Source organism: Pseudopodoces humilis, chromosome 28, assembly GCF_049639895.1.
Source record: "Pseudopodoces humilis isolate 2021_Gansu_Grassland_sample_001 chromosome 28, ASM4963989v1, whole genome shotgun sequence".
In the NCBI taxonomy this organism is placed as follows: Eukaryota; Metazoa; Chordata; class Aves; order Passeriformes; family Paridae; genus Pseudopodoces; species Pseudopodoces humilis.
The window spans coordinates 767,882-788,998 of NC_142227.1; the positions used below are offsets into that span (position 1 = coordinate 767,882).

At 69.1% G+C, this 21,117-nt stretch overlaps 4 protein-coding genes across 7 annotated transcripts; all 4 read right to left on the minus strand.

Annotated features, from left to right (window-relative positions):
* Nucleotides 1-114: 114 nt before the first annotated feature.
* MPND (MPN domain containing) lies at nucleotides 115-3,843 on the minus strand. Of its 3 annotated transcripts, none has more exons than XM_088067656.1 (13): nucleotides 3,796-3,843; nucleotides 2,740-2,966; nucleotides 2,311-2,541; nucleotides 2,073-2,235; nucleotides 1,918-2,002; nucleotides 1,748-1,844; nucleotides 1,526-1,598; nucleotides 1,378-1,454; nucleotides 1,134-1,302; nucleotides 975-1,045; nucleotides 787-876; nucleotides 494-541; nucleotides 115-412 (listed from the first exon to the last, which is right to left on the minus strand). In XM_088067656.1, the coding sequence occupies exons 1-13, from the start codon at nucleotides 3,800-3,802 to the stop codon at nucleotides 326-328; spliced, it is 1,425 nt and encodes a 474-aa protein (XP_087923782.1). In that variant the 5' UTR covers nucleotides 3,803-3,843; the 3' UTR covers nucleotides 115-325. The 3 variants fall into 3 exon arrangements, with proteins under 3 accessions (XP_087923782.1, XP_087923781.1, XP_087923780.1); XM_088067655.1 differs by having other exon boundaries at nucleotides 494-586; XM_088067654.1 differs by having other exon boundaries at nucleotides 494-586; nucleotides 2,073-2,541.
* A 1,539-nt stretch (nucleotides 3,844-5,382) lies between these two features.
* Nucleotides 5,383-10,498, minus strand: FSD1 (fibronectin type III and SPRY domain containing 1). Of its 2 annotated transcripts, XM_014260314.2 has the most exons (13): nucleotides 10,423-10,470; nucleotides 9,608-9,715; nucleotides 9,402-9,533; nucleotides 9,188-9,289; nucleotides 8,374-8,396; nucleotides 8,044-8,165; nucleotides 7,552-7,761; nucleotides 7,332-7,430; nucleotides 7,088-7,247; nucleotides 6,932-7,011; nucleotides 6,396-6,647; nucleotides 5,732-5,820; nucleotides 5,383-5,652 (listed from the first exon to the last, which is right to left on the minus strand). In XM_014260314.2, the coding sequence occupies exons 1-13, from the start codon at nucleotides 10,432-10,434 to the stop codon at nucleotides 5,548-5,550; spliced, it is 1,494 nt and encodes a 497-aa protein (XP_014115789.1). In that variant the 5' UTR covers nucleotides 10,435-10,470; the 3' UTR covers nucleotides 5,383-5,547. The 2 variants fall into 2 exon arrangements, with proteins under 2 accessions (XP_014115789.1, XP_087923783.1); XM_088067657.1 differs by lacking the exon at nucleotides 8,374-8,396 and having other exon boundaries at nucleotides 7,552-7,691; nucleotides 10,423-10,498.
* Nucleotides 10,499-11,040: 542 nt separating this feature from the next.
* Nucleotides 11,041-13,951, minus strand: SHD (Src homology 2 domain containing transforming protein D). The gene is made up of 6 exons (XM_005531683.2): nucleotides 13,739-13,951; nucleotides 13,071-13,155; nucleotides 12,782-12,994; nucleotides 12,350-12,479; nucleotides 11,818-11,937; nucleotides 11,041-11,279 (listed from the first exon to the last, which is right to left on the minus strand). Exons 1-6 carry the CDS (start codon nucleotides 13,949-13,951, stop codon nucleotides 11,093-11,095), a joined length of 948 nt encoding a protein of 315 aa, XP_005531740.2. The 3' UTR covers nucleotides 11,041-11,092.
* Nucleotides 13,952-15,014: 1,063 nt separating this feature from the next.
* YJU2 (YJU2 splicing factor homolog) lies at nucleotides 15,015-20,565 on the minus strand. Its single transcript, XM_005531625.3, has 8 exons — nucleotides 20,475-20,565; nucleotides 19,808-19,908; nucleotides 18,989-19,133; nucleotides 18,467-18,601; nucleotides 18,093-18,274; nucleotides 17,608-17,728; nucleotides 16,440-16,599; nucleotides 15,015-15,652 (listed from the first exon to the last, which is right to left on the minus strand). Exons 1-8 carry the CDS (start codon nucleotides 20,496-20,498, stop codon nucleotides 15,564-15,566), a joined length of 957 nt encoding a protein of 318 aa, XP_005531682.1. The 5' UTR covers nucleotides 20,499-20,565; the 3' UTR covers nucleotides 15,015-15,563.
* Nucleotides 20,566-21,117: the final 552 nt, after the last annotated feature.

A 21,117-nucleotide genomic window follows, 5' to 3' on the forward strand; every position in this document is an offset into this window, starting at 1 on the left:
GCGGGATCCCCAGGAGCCCCGGGAGCTGCGGGATCTCCGGGAGCTGCGGGATCTCCGGGAGCCCCGGGATCTCCGGGAGCTGCGGGAGCTGCGGGAGCCCCGGGAGCTGCGGGATCTCCGGGAGCTGCGGGAGCCCCGGGAGCTGCGGGAGCCCCGGGAGCTGCGGGATCTCCGGGAGCTGCGGGATCTCCGGGAGCCCCGGGATCTGCGGGCGCTCCGGGATCTGCGGGAGCCTCCGGAGCCGCGGGGCTGCCCCGCACCGGCTCTGGCTGAGCCCCGCCCGGGCTGCGGGAGGCACCTGGTCCGACCGAGGGGCCCCGGGCCCTCACCCGCTGAGCTTGAGCAGGCTGAAGATCTGCTCCAGGACGTGGGTGAAGCTCTGGTCTTTGGGGGTGCGGGAGGCCAGGGAGCCCTGAGCGGGGGAACCCCAGAGAATTCCAGACCAGGGAATGGGTGCCCCGCCAAAGCCCCCTCCCCTCGCAGCCCTTCCCACCTTCAGCTTGTCCAGGTAGGTCTGATCCTGGCTCCACAGCTCCTGGAACTTCACCAGGTCGGGAGCCCCCTTATAGAACTCCACCAGCAGCGTCTGGGGGGGGACAGAGGGGCTGCGGGCCCTGGGGGTGCCCCAAAACCGAGCACGGGGACCCCAAAGAGCTCGGTGGACCCGGGGGCGCTGGGGAAGGGACTGCCACCATCACCAGGGCTAAGGGCACGGTGGGGACGAGTGGGGGCACAGCCTGCCCCAGTGGGCTCGGGGGGTTTTGGGGGCCCCCACCCCTCTCTCACCATCTCCTGCACGACGTCGTTGGTGAGGAATCCGTCCTGGATGTAGGTGACCTCCACATCCATGGGGATCCCGTAGTCATTGGGCCGTTGCTGGGGGATGGGGAGCCGGGCAGGGGTCGCTCCGCAGCTCGGGGGTCCCCCGCGGGCACTGCGTGGGGGGACCCCACCCCAAATTCTCCCCCACTTACCTCTGGCGGCGGCATCACCCAGAAGGGCGCGATTTTGGACTCCACGCCGGGGTTGCCGTGGTAGAAGGGCCCTGTGGGGACAGAGGGGGCTGGCACGGGGGGCTGACAGCAGCCCCGGCCCCCCGGGACCCCCGGGACCCCCGGGCCCCGGGCACGTACCGCAGATGAGCCCCAGGCAGGGCTGGAAGCCGTTGCCGCTGCCCTGCAGCTTGAGCTGATAATCCATCTGCGCATCGATGTCGTGCAGGGACGGCAGCGCGGGCCCGAAGGGGTGGCTGTGGTACCACCCCACCAGCGACAGCCCCCGCAGGAACAGGCTCTGGCAGATCTGGGGGGGCACAAACCGTGGATTCAGCCCCTCCAGAGCCCCCCGCCAGCCCCCGAGGCTGGAGCAGCCCCTCACCTCCTCCTCCACAGCGCCCGCGGCTTCGGCGTCACCCAGGCGGGTCCGGCACGGGAAGGCTCGGAGCACCGTCAGCACTGCGGGGACACTGCTGGTGACACCCCCGGCCCACGGCAGAGCCACCCCCGCCCCCCCAAACCCCACCTACACTGGGTGTTGGTGTCCCAGCGTCCCCCCAGGTACCCCACCACTTCGCTCCGCGTCAGGTGGCTGTGGAAATCCTAAAGGAAAAAGAGGTTCAAATCCACAGTTCAGCACTTTCAGCACTAAAACGGCGACACGAGGGACACGGCGCTCGCTGCAGATGTCCCCAGCGCCATCAGTGTCCCCAGCGCCATCAGCGATGTCCCAGCCTGGGGAGGGGACGCACCAGGAGCAGGAGGACGTTGCTGGAGATGGCCACGTTGAAGGGCTGGAATTTGTTGATGGCGGCAAAGGACGTCACCTCCACCAGGGTCTGGGGGTTCCTGGAAGAGCCAGAGCCCCGCTGGCACCGCTGCCCCCGGCTCTGCTGAGCCCCGGGGTCCCCGTGTCCCCTACCTGGCCGAGTCGCGGGTGCCCAGGCTGCAGTAGCGGACGGGCACCCGGGGTTTCACCTCCAGCCTTTTCCCCGCGGCGCCGGCATCTGCCAAGGACAGGGTCCCGTCACTGGGGCCGGGCTGCCCGGGACCCCCGGGACCCCCACGGCAGCTCACCCGTCCCCGCCGGCTCCGCCAGGCTCTTGCCCTGCTGCTTCTTGCTCCTCTCCTCCGGCTTTTTGGGAGCGGCCGGCTCCGGCACCGGCACCCGACCCTCCCTCGCCGCCTCCTCCTCCTCATCCTCGGGCAGCTCCTCCTCCTCGCCCTCGCTGGCCAAGCTCTGCGGGCACACGGGGCTGGCACCCACCTCGCCCCGCACCCTGGGGGTGACAGGGGGAGGCGACCCCGCTCCCACCTCCTCGGGGGGTGGCACGTTGGGCTGGTGCTTGCGCAGCCAGGCAGCCTTGTACTGGTCCAGCTTCTGGCCCTTGTAGCGCACGGACGCCCAGCCGCAGCCCGACTTCTTGGCGGGGTTCACCAGGCGCTTGCAGTGCGTGGCCCAGGCGCTCGGGGAGTTGAAAACCTGCCCCGTCTCCTGCCAGGTGATGGTCCCGTCCGAGCCCAGGTCCCCCACGAACTTCTTGCCCTGGGGGCGATGGCGGGAGTCACGTCCCCTTGTCCCCATCACTGTCCCACGTTCACCATCTGCATCCCTTGTCCTCATCCCACATCCCCCGTCCCCATCCCAGGTCCCTTTTCCCGTCCCTTTCCCTGTCCCACGTCCCCAGCCGTGTCCCCTGTCCCCAGCCGTGTCCCCTGTCCCCAGCAGTGTCCCCAGGCTCACCAGGTAATAGATGGACAGGACGCCCCTGCCCGGCTCCAGGAGCCCGTCTCGGAGCAGGACCCTCAGGGTGATGCCCCTGCGGGTCAGAACGGCCCCCCGGGCTCCCCCCGCCGCCTTCGCGCCGCTCCCGACCTCCGGCTCGGCCTCGGCCTCGTCCAGCCCCGGCTCCAGCTCATCCTCATCCTCCTCCAGACACTCGTCCCCGCCGGGGGAGGCGGCCGCCAGCGCTGCCGGGGGGGGACAGCGTGTGGCAGCACCCCTGGGTGTCCCCCCATGGTTTGTGCCTGCGGATGGGGACACGGGGACGGGGGGACACAAGCACGGAGGGGACACAAGGACATGGAGGGGATGGACACACGGACAGGGGGACTGGGGGACGGGAGATGGGGGACACTGACGTGCGGAGATGAGGGTGAGGACACAAGAGCGTGACAGGAAAGGACAGCGGGCACGGGGACACGGCTGGCGGATACAGGAACGGGCTGAGTGACGTGGGGACACGGCTGGGGGACACGGGGACTTGGTCGGGGGACACGGGGTGAGCCTCCCCTGGCCCAGCAGGTCCCCAGAGCCCGGTGTGAGCCCAGAGGGCTGCGGGGGAGGCCGGGGGTGACACACGACAGGTCCCCGGGGGGGGGGGGGGGTGTCCCCGCTCCGCCCCCGCCCCGCTCCTGCCCCAGGGGTGTCCCGGGATGTCCCGGGGTGTCCCCAGCGCGGTCCCGGGGGGCTCGGGCAGGTGCACGCGCGTGCCCCGGGTGTGTGCGGGGGGGGCGGTGACCGGTGCGTGTCCCCGGCCGGGGCGCGCGTCCGTGCGCGCGTGTCCGGTTCCCGGTGCGCTCCCGGTGCGTGTCCGGTACCGCGTGCCCGGTGCGTGCCCGGTGTGCGCGTGCCCGCTGCGTGCCCGGTGTGCGCGCGATCCCGGAGCGTGCCCGGTGCGTGTCCGATTCCCGGTTCCCGGTTCCCGGTTCCCAGTTCCCAGTTCCCGGTTCCCGGTTCCCAGTTCCCGGTTCCCGGTTCCCGGTTCCCGGAGCTCGGTGCGCCCCCGCCCCCCGGTACCTGCCATGCTCCGCTCCCGCCGCTCCCGCCGCTCCCGCCTCCCCCCGGTGCGCGCGGCGGCGGCGGCGACACGTGATGGGGCGGCCCCGGGCGCCCCGCCCCGCCCGGGGGGGTGCGGGGACACCGGCACCGGGGGGGGGGCAGCCCCGCACCTGCCGCACCGGGCGGGGGGGACACGGGGGCTCAGCCCCGACCGGGACATGGACCCCGCCCGGTGGGACCCCCGCCCCCCGGGAAGGGGCACGGGGAGCACCGGCACAGGGAGGGGGAACGGGAGCGCAGCCCCGCACCTGCTGTGTCCGCAGGGACGGACACGGGGGCTCAGCCCCGCACCGGGGATGCTCCGGCCCGGCCGGGACACCCGTTCGCCCCCCTCGCCCCGGTCCGGGCGGGGCCGGTGCCGGGAACTGCGGCGGCTCCTGAGCGGTGGCGGAGATGGAGCGGCCGGTGCCGCTGCCCCGGGGGACCCGGCCCCGGGCCCGGTGCTACAACGAGGGGTTCGTGGACAAGCGGGGGCCGCGGGATCAGGTGGGCGACACGGCCGGGACTGACACCGGCACTCCCGGAACCGACACCGGCACTCTCGGAACCGACACCGGCACCCCCGGGACCGACACCCGGGACTCCCCGGGTCCGAGCGCAAAGAGCGACTCTCGGGTACCCAGGGCCGATTCCCGGGACCGCTCCCGGCACTCCCAGGCACGGTCCCCCCCGGCACTCCCCGCGTCCCCTCCGCCGCGCGGGCCGGGTCCTTGTTCCCCGCCGGTGCCAGTGCCGGCTCCCGGTGCCGTTTCCCTGTCCCCGGTGCCGGTCCCCCGTTCCCAGTGCTGTTTCCCGTCTCCCAGTGCTGTTTCCCGTTCCCGGTGCCGTTTCCCCGTTCCCGGTGCCGGTTCCCCGTTCCCGGTGCCGTTTCCCGGTTCCTTGTCCCCGGGAATCCCGGGACCACCCAAGGGTGGGACCGAGGGGCCGGGGTCCCCACAGGGCGGGGGCTCAAGGAACCGGGACCCCCCAGAGAAGGGACAGGGGACCTCGCGGGTTTGGGACCCCTGGGAACCGCGACCCCAAGGGACTGGGGCGCCCCAAAGGGCAGCGGCCAAGGGGGCGGGACCCCCCGGACTGGGGGGGAGCAGATCTGCATGAACGACCCCGGTGAGGCCGCTCGGGACTGCGGGAACCGGGGGGGGGCGGGGACACCCCCGGCACCGAGCCCGGCCCCGCCGTCACCCCCGAGCACAGCGAGGGTGCGACACGGGGACGCTGGGTCCTGCCACCGGCTCGGGGGACAACGGGGAGGAGCGGGGGGTCCCGGGGGGCGGGGGGGATTCTCTGCCGGGCGCTCACAGCCCCCGGTGGCACAGGGAGGAACCAGGAGCTGCTCAGGAAGCTGCAGCTGCGCCAGGCGCACCCCAAGGACTGATGGGGACACTCTGGGGCGTCCCCTGGCCCGGGGTGACACCGGGGAGGGGGAAACCCCTGGTGTTTGGGGGGGCACTGTGAGTAAAGGACCCTGTGCCCACCCAGCCCCTTCCCGCTCCTGGCACTGTGGGGGTGTCACAGGGACCCCAAACTCCCCCATCCACGGCCACGTCACACCTACATCCCAATTTATTCTCCAGGCCAGAAGCAGCTCTCGGTGCTGGGGGCGCCCCGGCGGCACGGGGGGCACGGAGTGGGGGCCGTGGGTGGCCCGGGGCTGGCAGGGCCCTGCGGGGGCAGGGGGTGGGCAGGGGGTACATTCAGTGCTGTGCCCGCTCAGGGCAGGCTGGAGCTGCTGGCCGTGCTGTTGCGCTTCTGCAGGCACCGCACGGCGCTCGGCACCTGCAGGCCCGACGTCACCTGGAAGCTGCCACACCACACCTGGGGACACAGAGGGGGCTCAGGGGGCTGAACCCGGCGCTGGCAGCCCCCCGGAGCCCCCAGCCCTGCCCCACCTCACCATGAAGGCCGGCAGCACCGGCTGCGAGAACTTGGCCTTGAAGGTGTGGAGCAGCTGCTTGGTCCGGGCGTTGTAGAAGGACAGGAAACCTGTGGGAATGGGGACACAGGTGGGAATGGGGTACAGGTGGGAATGGGGGTACAGGTGGGAATGGGGTACAGGTGGGAATGGGGACACAGGTGGGAATGGGGACACAGGTGGGAATGGGGACACAGGTGGGAATGGGGTACAGGTGGGAATGGGGACACAGGTGGGAATGGGGACACAGCTGGGCACAGGGCGGTCAGAGCCCAGCACAGCGCCCATGGTGGTGACAATGCCCATGGAGGTGACAATGCCCATGGATGTGACAATGCCCATGGAGGTGACAATGCCCATGGATGTGACAATGCCCATGGAGGTGACAATGGCCATGGAGGTGACAATGTCCATGGAGGTGACAATGGCCATGGAGGTGACAATGTCCATGGAGGTGACAATGGCCATGGAGGTGACAATGCCCACAGAGGTGACAATGCCCACAGAGGTGACAATGGCCATGGAGGTGACAATGCCCACAGAGGTGACAATGCCCACAGAGGTGACAATGGCCATGGAGGTGACAATGCCCACAGAGGTGACAATGCCCACGGAGGTGCCGGTGCCAGCCCCAGCCCAGCCCCACCTTCGTGGAAGTTGCAGTGGACGCCGATGCAGTCGGGCACGGGCACGTCGAGCGCCTTGGCCTTGTTGTTGTGCTTGGCGCTGAAGCTGACCTGCAGCCAGTTGTTGAGGTGCAGGCACCAGGACGCCGAGGTCTTGCCCAGCTGGTCGAACTTGCCCAGGCTGCGGTAGGCCACGCCCACGCCGAAGGCTTTGCTGTCGCGGTCGTAGCGCACCTCCCAGTAGTGCTCGTCACCATCGATCAGGGTGTCCCCTGGGCACGGCCACGCTCTGCACCCACGGCGTGCCCTGCCTGTCCCCACCCCGCCAGGGGTGCCCCCTGTGCCCCCACACCACCCCCTGTGCCCCCACACCACCCCCTGTGCCCCCACACCACCCCCTGTGCCCCCACACCACCCCCTGTGCCCTGTTCACTCTGTGCCCCCTCCTCACCCAGACCCGTGGGTACCCCAGGACCCCCAACAGTGGGTGCTCCAGATCCCCCCTGCACCCCTGGGTACCCCAGATCCCCCCTGCACCCCCGGGTGCCCCTCTCACCCAGCACCGTGTAGGACTCGGCGGTGAATCGGTCGCGGCCCCCTCGTCCCAGGGACATCCTCTTGGGTGACTGCACCACCCTGGCACAGGGGACAGCGGCAGGGTTGGCACTGCCAGGCCCAGGGGCGGTGCTGGGGGGCCCGGGGGTGGCGTTACCTGGCAGGGGAGTTGGCAGGGGAGGCCGTCCTGCCCTTGCCGTCCTTCTCGCGGGCCTTGACGTCCTGCACCTTCCCGCCCGTGGCGTCCCACTCCACGCTCAGCTCCTCCACCCGCAGGTTCTGGTGGCACGTGCTGGCGTCCAGCCGGAACATGAACGCTGGGAACAGCCCCTGTCAGCGGTGCCTCGGCCCCACAGGGGTGGCACAGGGGGACAGGGACACCTGCCACCCCCCAGACCCACCTCTGGTCTCCAAAGTGACCGGCTCGGAGAACTCGCCCGCCACCGCCTTGTTACACGCCCGGACCCGGAAATTCATGTACTTCATGTCAAACTTCAGCCCTGCGGGCACAGCGGGGTCACAGCGTGGGGCACGAGGAGGGCACTGCCACCCCCGTGTCCCCTGCAGAGCCTGGGACAGCCCCACGCTCCCCCGGGGCCGGTTCCACCCCTGTGCCCTCACCGGTCAGGGTGTACTCGGTGCCCTTGATGCCCTCGATGACCATCCAGGGCTGGTCCTCCTTGGCGCGGGGCGGCCCCTCGAAGTTGGTCCTGCGGTACTCCAGCACGTAGTGGTCGATCTTGCTGTCCTCGTCGGGCATCCTCCAGGCCAGGGTCACACAGTTATCGGCCACCAGCGACTCGGCCAGGTCGATCTCGGGGGCGCTGGGCACTGCCCGCAGGAGCAGCCGTGCCAGTGTCCCCCCTCCCTGCCACTCTGGCTTCCCCAGCGCTCCCGGCCGCCCCCGGGGCTCGGCAAGTCCCAGACCTCAGGCACGGCACCCCTGGGACCCCCAGCACGGCCCCCGCTGCCCCCGGGCACGGCCCCCAAGCCCTCACCCCTCCATCCATCCCGGGCACCCCAGGCCTGGCACTGCCCCATCCCGTGGCACCCCCTCCCCGGAGCCAGGCTGGCCCTGCCCTGTCCCCCCGTGTCCCCCCGCCCTGGCAGTACCTGGCAGGAAGGCGAGGGCCTGCAGCAGCCGCCGCTCCTGGGCGAAATCCACCATCAGGTGGCTCATGTTGTCGCTCACCTTGGCCTTGAGCGACAGGCGGAATGCCGGAGCCATCGTCACGCTGTGCCAGGACAGGGGACAGGGCTCAGCGCCCCGGGCACCCACCCTGCCCTGCACGGCCCTGGGGAGGGTGGGCACAGCCACCCCGCACCCTCAGGGCCACCCCAGCCCCTTGGGACCACCTTCTGTGGGGTCCTGGCTGGGAGGAGGAGGAGGAGGAGGAGGAGGAGGAGGATGGGGTTAGTGGGTGGGGGCTCGGGGGGCCGTACCTATCCTTGATCTGTTTGGCCGCCTTGTGAGCGCAGAGGGAAAGAGGAGAAAAGCAGCAGTGAGGCAGCAGAGCCGGGCACAGGGGGGCACATGCGGGACCTGTACCAGCTGTGGCACCCAGCAGGACAGCATCCCTGCATCCCACAGCATCCCTGCATCCCACAGCATCCCTGCATCCCACAGCATCCCAGAGCATCCCAGAGCATCCCAGAGCATCCCACAGCATCCCACAGCATCCCTGCATCCCACAGCATCCCTGCATCCCACAGCATCCCTGCATCCCACAGCATCCCAGAGCATCCCAGAGCATCCCAGAGCATCCCACAGCATCCCACAGCATCCCTGCATCCCACAGCTTCCCAGAGCATCCCAGAGCTTCCCTGCATCCCACAGCATCCCTTTACTCCACAGTGACACACATGGCACAGGACCCCCCTGGCTCAGCACCCCGTGTGCCCCCAGTGCTCCCCATGTCCCTGCCATGGTGCCCTTTATTCTCAGAAGGAAGGGGGCACTGGGGTCACTGTGGTCACTGGGGTCCCTGGGGTCACTGGGGTCCCTGTGGTCACTGGGGTCAGTGGGGTCCCTGTGGTCACTGGGGTCACTGGGGTCACTGGGGTCCCTGTGGTCACTGGCAGCAGCCCGGGTGTCCCTGCTCCAGCCCAGCCCCACAGCAGCACAGCCAGCCCAGCACGGCCCCAGCGCAGAGAGAAAAGGGGGTGCCCAGCCCGGGGGGGCATCCAGCGGGTGACAAGGGGGGGTGAGGCCACCCCCAGCGTGGGGACAGCCAGGCAGGGCCACCTGGGGACCCACCTGGGAGAAGTCGTGGTGGTTCGCCGTGCCCAGGGCCTGGTTGGCCGCCTCCAGCAGCTCCTCCGAGCTCTCCAGAGCCTTGGAGCACGCCACGAGCTGGGCCTGGAGGGAGGGCAGAGGGGCAGCGCTGGCCGGGGGGCTCAGGCCGGGGGGCTCAGGCCGGGGGGCTCAGGCCCGGGGGCTCAGGCCCGGGGGGCTCCAGGCCGGGGCTCACCTGCAGCTCGTAGGTGCGGCTGGCGCGCTCCTGCTTGATCTTCATCACCATGTCCTCCTTGAGCTCGTCCAGCAGCGCGTACAGCGACTGGAACTCGGCCTCCAGGTCCTCCTGCGCCCGCGCCGAGTTGGCCTGGGCACAAGGCCGGGGCCTCAGCGGGGCCCAGCCCAGCGGGGGCCCGGGGGAGGGCGGGGGGCCGGGGCTACCTCCACGTTCTGGATCATCTGCTTGAGGGAGTAGATGAAGTTCTGGATCTCCTCATTCTTCACGGCGAGGGTGGTGATGATCTTGCGCAGAGACTCCTGCCCGGCGCCCTGCACCGGCCGTCAGTGCCCGCGGGCCCGGGCCCCCCGAGCCCCCCGAGCCCCCCGGGCCCCCCGAGCCCCCCGAGCCCCCCGAGCCCCCCGGGCCCCCCGGGCCCCCCGAGCCCCCCGGGCTCCCCAGGCTCCCCGGGCCGTGCCAGGGCCGTGCCAGGGCCGTGCCAGGGCCGCAGGGACCCGGCTGGGCTGCCCGGCATGGCAGGGCCGATGACTTGGCAGTGTGAGTGTGAGTGCGCCAGCCCTGAGCCCCCCGCTCCCCTCCCGCGCCCCTCCTTCTCTCCGGTGCCATCCCGAACCCCTCTGGCCTCCACACCTGTGCTCCTCATCCCTCCTTCTCCATCCCTGTTCCTCCTTCTCCATCCCTCTGCCCCTCCATCCCTCCTTCATCCCTTCCTCCTTCCTTCCTCCCTCCCTCTTCCTTCCTCCTTCTCATCCCTCCATCCCCACTTCCTCCATCACTCTCTCCTCCATCCCTCCGGCCCTTCTTCCTCCATCTCTCCTTCTTCATCCCTCCTCCATCCCTCCTCCTCCCTCCCTCCACCCGTCCATCCCCTCTCCCTCCATCCTCCCTCCCTCCCTCCACCCTGCTCGCTCCATCCTCCATCCCGCCCGCCCCCATCTCTCCATCCCCTCTTCCTCCATCCTCCCGGTTGTTGCTCCGGCCGCGGTGCGGTGCCGGTTCCCGGGGGTTCGGCCCGTACCTGGTCGCCCATTCCGGGCCGGCCCCGCCGCGCTCGGCCCCGCCGACACCAACAAAGGGGGAGCGGCGCCCCCGCCCCGGCCCCGCCCCCCGCGGGCCCCGCCCCAAGGCACGACGGGAGTTGTAGTCCGGGGGGTGCGACCCCCGGGCTTGGGGAGCGCCTGGCCAGGCTGGGGGAGAGGGGAGGGGGGGACATTGTCACCTCGCGGGTGACATGGGGACACTGTCACACGGCGCGGGGGGCTCCCAGGCCAGGACACCCCACCCTCCCCGCATGGCCGCGCTTGTGGCCCCCAGCCCGCTCGGGGGGCGGGAGGGGACCCCCTGCTCCGGGGGGATCAGAGGAAGTCCCCACGGGGCTCCTCCCCAGGCTGGAGTGGGTCAAGGATCAAGGCGGTGCCTGAGGAGGTGCTGTCACCTGTCCTTGCACCGGATAGTGTCCCCCATCCCTGTCCCCATCCCCATCCAAACCCCTGTCTCCATCCCTGTCCCCATTTCAGACCCCTGTCCAAACCCCAATCCCCAACCTCCCCCCTACATCCCCATCTCTGCCCAAAAACTCCTCCCCGAATCCCGCCCCCCAAATCCCCCCGGAGGCACCACGGCGTCACCACCCCGATGTGACACAGCGGCTTTAATGGGGGTCGGGGGTCCCGGGGGGGGTCCCGGGCTCACAGGGGCTGCACGGCCACGGGGTACAGCAGGGACAGGTGGCGGGCGCCGCGCACGGGCAGAGCCCGGGCAGTGTAGTGCCCCACGGCCGCCGGTACCGACGGGAAGGCGGCACCGGCCCGGCCCAGAGTGAAGTGCTGCTCCCGGGTCCGCGTCAGCTTCACGTGCACGAAACCCTGACTGCTCCTGCGGGACGGACGGGAAATGAGGAACGGGAACGGGAACGGGGAATGAGGAACGGGAACGGGGACGGGAACGGGGACGGGGACGGGATGGGATGGGATGGGATGGGATGGGATGGGATGGGATGGGATGGGATGGGGATAAGGGGGGTATCTGGGCAGGGATGAGGATGGGGACAGGGATGAGGAGCTGAGTGGAGGCTGAGACAGGGAGGTGGACAAGGACAGGGATGGGGACAGGCGTGGGGGACAGCTGGGATAGGAATGGGAATAGGGATGAGGACAGGGATGGGGACCCCATCCAGAGCAGGGGCAGGGAGTGGCACTACCCCAGGCGGGTTCCCGGGTCACCTCCAGCCTGTCCCCAGGCAGGGGGACACGCCAGCGCTCCCCCACGGACTCGGGGACATCCGAACACGCCAGCACCCGGATCCAGCCCCCACTGCCAGCCCGGCCCCGCGACGGCCGCCCCGGCAGGGCTGATCCTGGCTGATCCCGGCGGTGCCCGCTGTGCCCGGCTGTGGCCGTGTCCCCACGCTCACCTGAGGGACAGGGAGTAGTCGTCGGGGCTGGTCTCGCAGTCCCGCACCAGGAAGCTCCCCTCGCGGCACAGCGCCAGCAGCGTCTCGGCGCCCGCCCGCCCGATGGGGCCGTGGTACCAGCTGGGGACAGCGGGGTCACACGGGCACCCCCCGTGCCAGGGCAGCCCCTGCGGCACCGGGAGCCAGGCACACCCCACGGGACCTCCTGTGCCACGGGGCACCTCCCACATCGTGGAGAAACTCAGGGCATTGGCACCCAACGGAGTCAGAGGGGCAACCACCCCATGGGGCACCAAACCACGCCATCGGGCACCCAAACATCCCATGGGGCACCCAACCACCCCATAGGGTACCCGACCCCATGGGGGTTCACCCATGACATTGGGCCCTCTACAAGCCACGGGGACCCATCCACGTCAAAGGGTCCGAGGACACCACGGGACACCCTTGACCCCACAAGGAGCCGCCCGAGGGGGAGCTCCTGCCCCAAAGGTTTGCCCCCGTGCCACCCCACGGGCCGCCCCCGACTCACGCCTGCTTCTCCAGGGGCAGCGAGGTGTCCACGTGCCTGGGGCTGGGGGGACAGCCCGGCCTGGGGGCCCGGGGGGAGCGCGGCAGCTGCCGGGACAGGCTGGGGGAGCGCTCGGGGCTCTCAAACTGCACTGCGGGGACAAAGGGGGTGTCACCCTCCCCGCCTGCTGCGGGGGGCTCCTCTCAGCGCCACGCCACAAAGGAATGTCCCGGAGGTGGCTCTGCCCTGCCGTGGGGTGACAGCCATGGGCACCGGGGGACACGGGGGGGTGCTGGGGGATGCTGAGGTCCAGGACTGGTGCCCATGGAAGCTGCGGGGGGCAGGGTTGGGGGACCCTGGGGCGGCCCCCACGGGCGCTGTAGGATGCTGGGAGCCAGGAGCGGCCCCCACGGGAGCTGTGGGTCCCCGGGGGGACACCGGGCACGCTGACACCTGCGAACGCCCGTGAGATGTGATCCTTCTTCCACTCCCAGGGCTGGTCGTACTCATCGGCCGGGCGCTCGTCGTCGCGGGGGAGGCGGCTCTCGCGGGCCGGGGGTGCCCCCGGGCCGTCCCCGGCCGTGTCCCACTCCTCGGAGGGGGTGTCGTAGAGCTGGGGGCCCCGGCGCGGCCGCACCCGCCGGCCCTCGCCCTGCCTCGGGCAGCCTGGGGACGGGAGCGGGCGGTGGGAGGCGGCCGGGACCCCCGCGAGGGTGCCGGGGGTGCCCGGGGTGTCACCCACCTGTGGCCTCCTCGTCGCAGCCGCCCTCGAGCGCCGGGTCCTGCTCGCCCTCGAAGGGCTCCGAGTACTCGCTCTCCCCTGGGCCCTGCGGGGGGCTCCGGCTGGGACGGGACCCCCACTGCCCCCCCTGCTGCCCCCCGGTCCCTTGGGTGCCCTCACGGGGCCCTTCGGGCTCCCACAGCCCCGACACGGGTGTCCCCAGCCTTGTCCCCACTCCCGCCCACCGGGTCCCTTTGTCCCCCAAGCCCTGTGTCCTTCCCCCTCTCCCAGTGACTCCACCGTCCCCAGCCGCTCCCGGTTCCCTCTCACAGGGACCCCAGGTCCTCCCAGGGTGTCCCACTGCCCCCCCGGTCCCTTGGTACTCTCCGCTTGCTCGGACACGCTCTCCCGGACCTTAGTCTCGGACGCTCACGGTCCCCACCCCCGTTCCCCATCTCCCCCCATCCCCTCCGGTCCCCCCGTTCGCCGCCCCCCGCTCTCTCCGCTGCCTCACTCACACCTCCCCGACCCCCCCCGCTCCTCCCGGTGCCCCCCGCTCCCCTTCCCCAGCCCCCCACCCGCTGCCCCACTGCACCCCCCGCTCCCTCCGCCGCCCTCCCCGCTCCCGGCTCTCGGCTGCGGCTCCTGCCCGGTGCCCCCCGGTACCCCCCGGTGCCCCCCGCCCGTACCTGCTGCAGGCGGCGGGGGGCGCCCCCCGGCCCCGCGCCCCCCCCCCGCACGAGGCGGTGGCGCGGGGAGGCGGCGGGGCCGCGGAGGGGAGCCCCGGGGGCGGCGGCGGGGGGACCCCCGGGGCTGCCGGGACCGCTGTAGTCGGGCTGGGGCGGGCGCGGGGGGGAGCGCCGGGCCCCCCGGCCCAGGTACTCCCGGAGCCACTTGGCCATGGCGGGGAGCGGCACCGGGAGCGCCGGGACCGCCGGGACCCAGCGGCTCCGGGACCCGCCGGGACCCCCCCCCCGCCGCCGCCGCTGCCGCCGCCGGAGCCGCTTTGTGTCGCCGCCGCGCGCGGCGCGGGCCGGGGCCCCCGATCCCCCCCCGCGCCCCCCCCGCCGGGGGCACCGGCACGGGGGGGTGAGGGGACCGGGGGGGCACCGGCACGGGGGGGGGGGGAGCACCGTGGGGGCAACGGCAGGGGGGGGGTGAGAGCACCGAGGGGACACCGGCACGGACAAGGAGCGCGACACGGCGGGACCCCGCGGGAGGGGCCCTCTCAGCCCCCCCGAGTGGCGGGGGGCACCGGGACCCCCGAGTGACCCCGGGGCGGCCCCTCCCGTGTGACAGAGGGACAAGTGGGGGCCCCCCCCACCCCCGGAGCCGGCCGTGGGGCCCCCCCCGCCGCCGGCTCCTCGGAGCTGTCCCATGGGAGGGGGGCACGGCTTTGGGGGGAACGAGGACCCCCCCAGCTCTGTCACCCATCCCTGGGGGGCGCGGGGGGCTCTGCTCCCTCTGCCCCGGGTTTTGGGGGGGGCTCAGGCACCACACGGGGGGCAGCAGGTTGGGAGCCCCCCAGGCCTGCCCCGGGTCCCCTCCTGGCATTGTCTGTCCCCAGAACAAAGGTTCCTCTCCGGGGTCCCTCCGGGTGCCGGGGGTGGGGACAGCTGCCGAGTGGGGGGACACGGCCAGAGACCCCCCCACGCCCCCCCCGGGCCGAGCCCAGTGCCCAGCATTAATACTTGAAGAAACTAATTAAGGCATGTGCACAAAACACTAATTGGGACGGGGGGGCTGCGCTTCTGCCCAGCTCTCCCTGATGCCCCCAGGGCCCCCTCCCACCAGCCCCAGTGTGGGGGGGTTAATTAGCCCGAGGCTGCTCAGCAATTAGAGGTGGGTGTTTGGTGAGGGGGAAACTGATGGCCGTGTGTGAGGAGAGCCCCACTCGGGGTGGGTGGGCACTGGGGGTCCCTGGGGCAGGAGCCCACGTACAAATCACTCAGGAAGAAGACGAAGCAGCTGTGCCAGATCACGTTTATTCCGGAGTTGTGGCTGCTGGAGCCCGGCAGGCTCGGAATGCAGGGAGGGGTTTGTCCCCGAGTTCCTGGGGACACCGGGGGGCCGCTGGTGGCAGGACAGCCCCGTCCCCGCCGTGAGGAGCTGGATGAGCCCCGGCTCTGTGCAGATCTGAGACACCCTGGGACAGAAGCAGCTGGTGCTGAAGTGAAGGAGAGGGGCTGAGCGCCCAGCTCCCCCTGCACCCCGCTGGGAAGGACAGCCCTGGGGTCCCCGTCCTGCTGGAGGGGGTCAGGGCACCCCAAACCCGGCCCGGGCACGAGCACTGCGGGGTGGGGGCGGTGGCACCCCCAGAATGGAACCCCAGAGTTCAGTCCAGCCCTTCCCAACATCTCCTGGGAGCGGGGCTGGGGAGCTGCTGGGGCTTCCCCAGGATTCCTGCTGCAGGGCAGGCTGTGGGAGCAGCAGGGATCCCCCTGGCCGTGCTCCCAGCTCCGTGTGGGGCTCCAGGAGCAGCCGGGACAGCCCCGGCCCTGCCCCGCTGGATCCTCAGTCGCTGGCGCTGTCCTCGCTGTCCGAGTAGGCTCCCAACAAACCCAGCGAGGACGTGGCTGCTGCTGCTGCTGCTGGAAGCGAGCCTGGAGGAGGAGGGAGAGAGAGGATCCGTCAGTTCAGCCTCCCCGGGACAAACCCCGGTGTGGAAACACCGGCCTGGCTGGCTGCTCGCAGCTGGAGAGATCCCGAGCGGAGCCTGAGGTCAGGGAGGATAAATCCCTGCACAAGGAGCTCCTGCAGCCCTGGAGCCCCCCTCTCCCACCCTGCAGGAAGCACCAAGGTCTGGGAGCCCCCTGGGAGATTCCAGACCCTGGGAAGGGAGAGAGGAGCCAGCTCTGGGCTCCCACCACCCCAGCCCTTGGGACAGCAGCCAGGAGCAGGTGGCTGGGGAAGCACAGGGAAAAGGGGACACCTCCAAGAGCTGTCCCTTGCCAGGGATCCCCTGAGGGCAGGGGGACTCTCTAAGCCAAAGGCTTTGGATCAACCAGCCCAGAACAAATCAATCCCCCATCTCCTTCCCCAAATCCATGGATCCCCTGGGCAGCTCACTGAGGTGCTTGCTTTGTGTTCCTTAAAGCTTCCCAGCTCCAGCAGCTAGGCAGGATTTATCAGCAGGCCCCAAACCAAAGCAATCCTCCCGCTGTTCCACCCCTATCTCATTGTTGTGACGTTCCCAGGGCTGTAGCTGCTGTTCGGAAGCTCCTGGCCCTGCCAATCTGGCCCCAAGGCCGTGGCTCAGAGCCAGGAAGGAGCCTCCCCTTCCCCAGGAATCTCCTGGAAACGGGGACAAGCCCCTGTTCCCACAGCCCCCCAGCCCGGGCTGTGAGCACGGGCCCAGACCCCACTCGGGAGCTGTGCCGGGGCAGGTACCGGTGCTGGGCGCGGTGCCTCGCGTTTCCATCCCGTTATCCGGGCCAGGGTCCGGCTTCTGCCTCCTGCGGGCCACCAGCCCGGCCAGCTGGGCCTTGGTGCTGAGCTTGCCCACGCTGCGCTCCCAGCTCTCCGTCCTCGGCCTCTTGCTCTGGGGGTCCTGTGGGGCACAGGTCAGGGGCTGCGGCTCGGAGGGGACGCGGGGGGAGTGGGGATAAAGCAGCACAGGAAGGAGACAGGAGTTGTGCCCCTGCAGTGATGGCACAGGGATGTGCACCTGCAAACTGCCCTGGAGATCCATGTCCCACTGCCAGAGACCTGAACCCATCCTCGGGACGGCCCTGGGCTGCTGAGGAGGCAGAGAAAGCAATCCCAGGATGGTTTGGCTTGGAAGCACCGTGAAGCCCATCCAGTCCCACCTTTCACTGCCCCAGGCTGCTCCAAGCCCTGTCCAACCTGGCCTTGGACACTTCCAGCCACAGCTTCTCTGGGCAGCCTGTTCCAGGGTCTCCTTAGACCCAACCCAACCCTCCCCTGCCGCAGATCCAGACCATTTCCCGTGTCCTATCCCTCCCTGCCTGGGGAAAAGTCGGGAAAAGTCTCTCTCTGCTTTATCAGCTCCTTCCAAGGCCGCTGAGCAGCCCCGGGTGCCTGCAGGTGGTCCAGCCAGTGAATCCCGGAGTGAATCCCGGGGCACAGGGATTAGTGCCGGGCCAGGGAACACGGCTGGGATTAACCCCAGCCCCACTCCCAGGCACGGCAGCTTTGATCCAGCCCAGCGGAGCCGGGGCCCTGGGGCAGGGATGGACAGCGGGAGAGGGCAGGGCTGTTTGCTGGGATAATCCCTCCCTCCAGCCCGGGCTCCAGGAGCTCTTTTGTTCTGCCTGAATCCAAAGCAGAACCCAGGGAGAGGCCGGCCCAGAGCTCTGAAATCCGGCCTGAAGCAGCAGCAGGGCCCAGCAGAGCTGGTTGATGGAGGGTGGGATGATGGGGGCAGCTCCATCCCTGCCCCATCAGCAGGCACAGCCGAAATCCCCGAGCCATCCCTGGCTCCTCTCAGCCCTGCGGCCTCCGGGAGCCCGGTGGCACTCAGAGCAGGGACACAACGGGCACACACACAGCTCCAGGACAGGATTTACAGGATTTGGGGAAGGCTGGGCCTCATCACCTCCTGCAGGATGTCCGTGGGTTTTGTTTGGGCCGTGGGATTCGCGCGGGGTTTTGCCGGTTCCTCGTCGGAGTCGGAATCCACCAGGAGCCGGCGGTTCTGGGCCTGCTCCAGCATGGCTCTGTCGGGAGAGGGGAGCTGGAGCTGGATCCATCCACTGCCAGGCCCTGCCTGCTCCAGGGCAGCAGAGCCTCGGGATCCACCTGCCTGGGGGGGTTTTATGGGACCAGGATCAAGCCCGAGGGGCGAGAGCAGCGGGATCTGGAGCTTCACCCCAGAGCAGAAACTGAGGGCACCTCCCAGGGGACTGGACCCCCCCAGCAGCCCAGATCCCACAGAATTCCAGCCTGGCTGGGTTGGAAGGACCTTCCACTCCTTCTCCCTGAACACTTCGCCACGACAGGCCGGGATCTCCTCCCACCCCCCAGATCCTGGGAATCCAGCCCTCCTCTCTCATCCCACTGCCAGCACTTGCAGCCCCTCACTTCATCTCCTGCTCGTCCTCCTCCTGCTCCTTGCGCCTCTGCTCCTCCTCCAGCTCCTTGTACTGCTTCAGCATGGCCTCAAAATCCACGTTGGCCTGGCGCTGGTTGAGCTCCTTCAGCTCCTGCAGGTTCTCCAGGACCTCCATCTCCAGCTTGGAGTCCTTGGTTCGGTTCTCCAGCACCTGGGCGGGATAAGCTGGGATATTTCAGCCTGGCAGGAGCCTCCAACACCTCCCCATGCTGGAGGAAGCACAAGAGGATCCTCCTCATCCTCATTTTTGGGTAGGACAGGAAAACCTGAACAGCCACGGGGTCACTGCTGTGGCTGGGGAGAGCAGGGCAGGGTGGGAGAGGTTTTCCTGCAGTCCTCGTACCTTCATGGGATTGTTGAGCTCTTCCTCTTCCCTCTCCTTCTGCATCCTCTTCTCCTCCTCCTCCAGGAGCTTCTCTGCCTGGAAGTTCCTGGTGGCGCCGTGCTCCATGGTGTAATCCGTGTTCTCGGGATCTGTCTGAGGGGGGAACAGCAGGAAAACCACCGTGGGTGGGAATCCTGCTCCAGCCAGCCCACGGCCACCTCCAGAGCCCGATTTCCATGAAGGAAAGTGCCACGGGAAGGGCTGGTCCAGCCAAAACCCCACCCTGACTCAGCCCTTGCTGGGACAGGAGTGCCAGGGAATCATGGAATTCCCTGAGCTGGAAGGGACCATCAGCTCCTGGCTCTGAATGGGACAATCCCACCAATCCCATTGTCCAAAGGCTCCTCGGAGCTCTGGCAGCCTCGGGGGGAATTCACTTCCCCACCACCCTTGGAGTGAAATCCTTTCCCTGACACCCAAGGCAGGCTCCTGGCAGAGCTGCAGATGCTGGGATGCCCCGGGGCAGCGGGACAGGCTCACCTTGAAGGTGATCTCAGCCAGGCACCGCGTGCACTTGATGTAGAAGCGGAAGATGGGCAGCCCCAGGTAAACCTCGTTCTGCACCGTCTCCTTGCGGGCGTTGAACTTCTTGCCCTTGTAGATGTACTCCCCGCACGTCTTGCACCTGCCAGGGCAGGGAAACGTCCAGGGAGAGCCAGAACAGCGGGGAATGAACACCAGGAGCAGCCCAGGGGACTTATTGGGCCAGGAGGGTTTTGCCTTTGGAACTTAAGTGGGGACCGACCCCAAAATCAGGGAATTGTGGATTGGTTTGGGTTGGGGGGACCTCAAATCCCACCCAGTGCCCCCCCTGCCATGGCAGGGACACCTCCCACTGTCCCAAACCCCATCCAACCCGGCCTGGGGCACTCCCAGGGATCCAGGGACAGCCACAGCTGCTCTGGGAATTCCATCCCAACCCCTCCCCACCCTCCCAGCCAGGAATCCCTTCCCAATATCCCATCCAGCCCTGCCCTCTGGCAGTGGGAGCCATTCCCTGTGTCCCTGGTCCCTCTCCCTCCCTCCCTCCTTCAGGTCCTGGCAGGAAAGCACCCCCAGCACCTCCTGCCCTGCCCGGGGTCAGCAGGGGCAGCAGCTGCACCCAGACAGCTCCAGGGAAACTCCTCCCTGCTCCAGCAGCTCCAGCCCCGCTGGACACGGCCTGGAAACCCCTGGGACAGCGGAGAGTCCCTGCCCATGGCACTGCACGGGCTGTGGGGCCTCTGACCCATCCCAACCCATTCCAGGAGCGATCCCGTGGTTCCAGGAGCGATCCCGTGGTTCCAGAGCCGCTCTCACCTCATGTTGAAGGGGGCCATGAGCCTCACCACGTACTGCCGGTCCTTCGGGAGCTTCAGCTTCGGGATCTTCGCCGGATCGAAGTCCGGGGGGTAATATTTCTGTGGAGAGAGAAAGGGAGGATTTGGGAATGCTGGTAACATTTCTATGGAAAGAGAGAGGATTTGGGAATGCTGGTAATATCTCTATGGAAAGAAAAAGAGAGGATTTGGGAATGCTGCAGCGCCGGGAATCTTCTCCGTCCCCACAGCTCTGACAGGAGGCTGCAGCCAGGTTGGGGTCGGGCTCTGCTGCCAGGGAACAGCCACGGGATGAGAGGAAAAGGCCTCGGGGGGGTTTAAATTGGATATTGGGAATATTTCCTGCATGGAAAGGGTTGTTAAACACCGCAATGAGCTGCCCAGGGAGGGTTGGAGTCTCCAGCCCTGGAGATATCCAAGGAAGGTCCGGAGGTGGCACTCGGTGCTCCGGGCTGGTGACAAGGTGGGGATCGGGCCCAGCTCGGACTCGATTTCGGTTCTTTTCCAGCCTCAACGATCCCGGGATCCTGAGAGATTCCCGAACCGACCGGGACCCCCCCAGCGCCCTCGGGGAAGCCTCCCCTGGCACCGCCCGGCTCGGGACGCTCCCCTGATCCCCCTTGGCGGGGATTCTCCCCTCAACTCACGTTCAGCACTTTCCGTTCCGACATCGCTGCGGCTTCTCCCGATCCCCGGTGCCGCCGGTGAAGCCCCCGCGCCGCCCGCCGCTTCCGGGTGTGGCCCCGCCCCCTCCGCCGCTCATTGGCGCAGAGAGACACGGCCCCCTGATCCTCGTCTGTTATTGGCTGCTGCAGCTGCCAATCAACGGGAGGCGCCCGTGGGCCTTGTGCGACCCAGCCAAGAGTCCGCCGGAGAGCCGAGACCTCGTAACAAGTTCTGCGCATTCTTGGGTCCTGGGGGATCGCTGTCCCCGGCTGGGGCGGGGGGATCCCGGGGATGGGATCTGGGGCTGGGGGATCCCGGGGATGGGATCTGGAGCGGGGGAAACTCGGCTTCCTCACAGCAACACGGGATGTGGGCTTCAGTCTCCCGTGATCTCCCATGGCACATATTCATCATGTGGGTAGCTGTCCACAAACAGTGTGTTTTGTACTTAAAATATCACTTTCTTTCTTAAAACCGAGGACTCGGAGCCCTTTGGAGTTCGCAGCTGGTTTTTTTTGCTCACTCCACTGAGCATGCGCAGCCATGGCAGCCATGCTGTACGGCACCGCCGCACTGCGCACGCGCGGTTACCACTGCCGCCATTCCGTACAGCGCGCCTCCCAT

Coding starts and splice junctions, on each gene's coding strand:
- SHD (XM_005531683.2), bottom strand. CDS start 13,951: ATGGCCAAGTGGCTCCGGGAGTACCTGGGCCGGGGGGCCCGGCGCTCC. Junction 12,480..12,781: donor CATCTCACGGGCGTTCGCAG/GTGTCAGCGTGC, acceptor TTGTCCCCGCAG/TGCAGTTTGAGAGCCCCGAG. Junction 11,938..12,349: donor CTGCCCCTGGAGAAGCAGGC/GTGAGTCGGGGG, acceptor CGCTGTCCCCAG/CTGGTACCACGGCCCCATCG.
- YJU2 (XM_005531625.3), bottom strand. CDS start 20,498: ATGTCGGAACGGAAAGTGCTGAAC. Junction 18,275..18,466: donor AGCTCAACAATCCCATGAAG/GTACGAGGACTG, acceptor TATCCCGCCCAG/GTGCTGGAGAACCGAACCAA. Junction 16,600..17,607: donor CCACGGACATCCTGCAGGAG/GTGATGAGGCCC, acceptor TGTGCCCCACAG/GACCCCCAGAGCAAGAGGCC.
- MPND (XM_088067654.1), bottom strand. Junction 1,599..1,747: donor GCAACGTCCTCCTGCTCCTG/GTGCGTCCCCTC, acceptor TTTTTCCTTTAG/GATTTCCACAGCCACCTGAC. Junction 877..974: donor GGGTGATGCCGCCGCCAGAG/GTAAGTGGGGGA, acceptor CCCATCCCCCAG/CAACGGCCCAATGACTACGG.
- FSD1 (XM_014260314.2), bottom strand. Junction 7,431..7,551: donor CACCGAGTACACCCTGACCG/GTGAGGGCACAG, acceptor CTGTGCCCGCAG/GGCTGAAGTTTGACATGAAG. Junction 7,248..7,331: donor GGTCACTTTGGAGACCAGAG/GTGGGTCTGGGG, acceptor GGCTGTTCCCAG/CGTTCATGTTCCGGCTGGAC.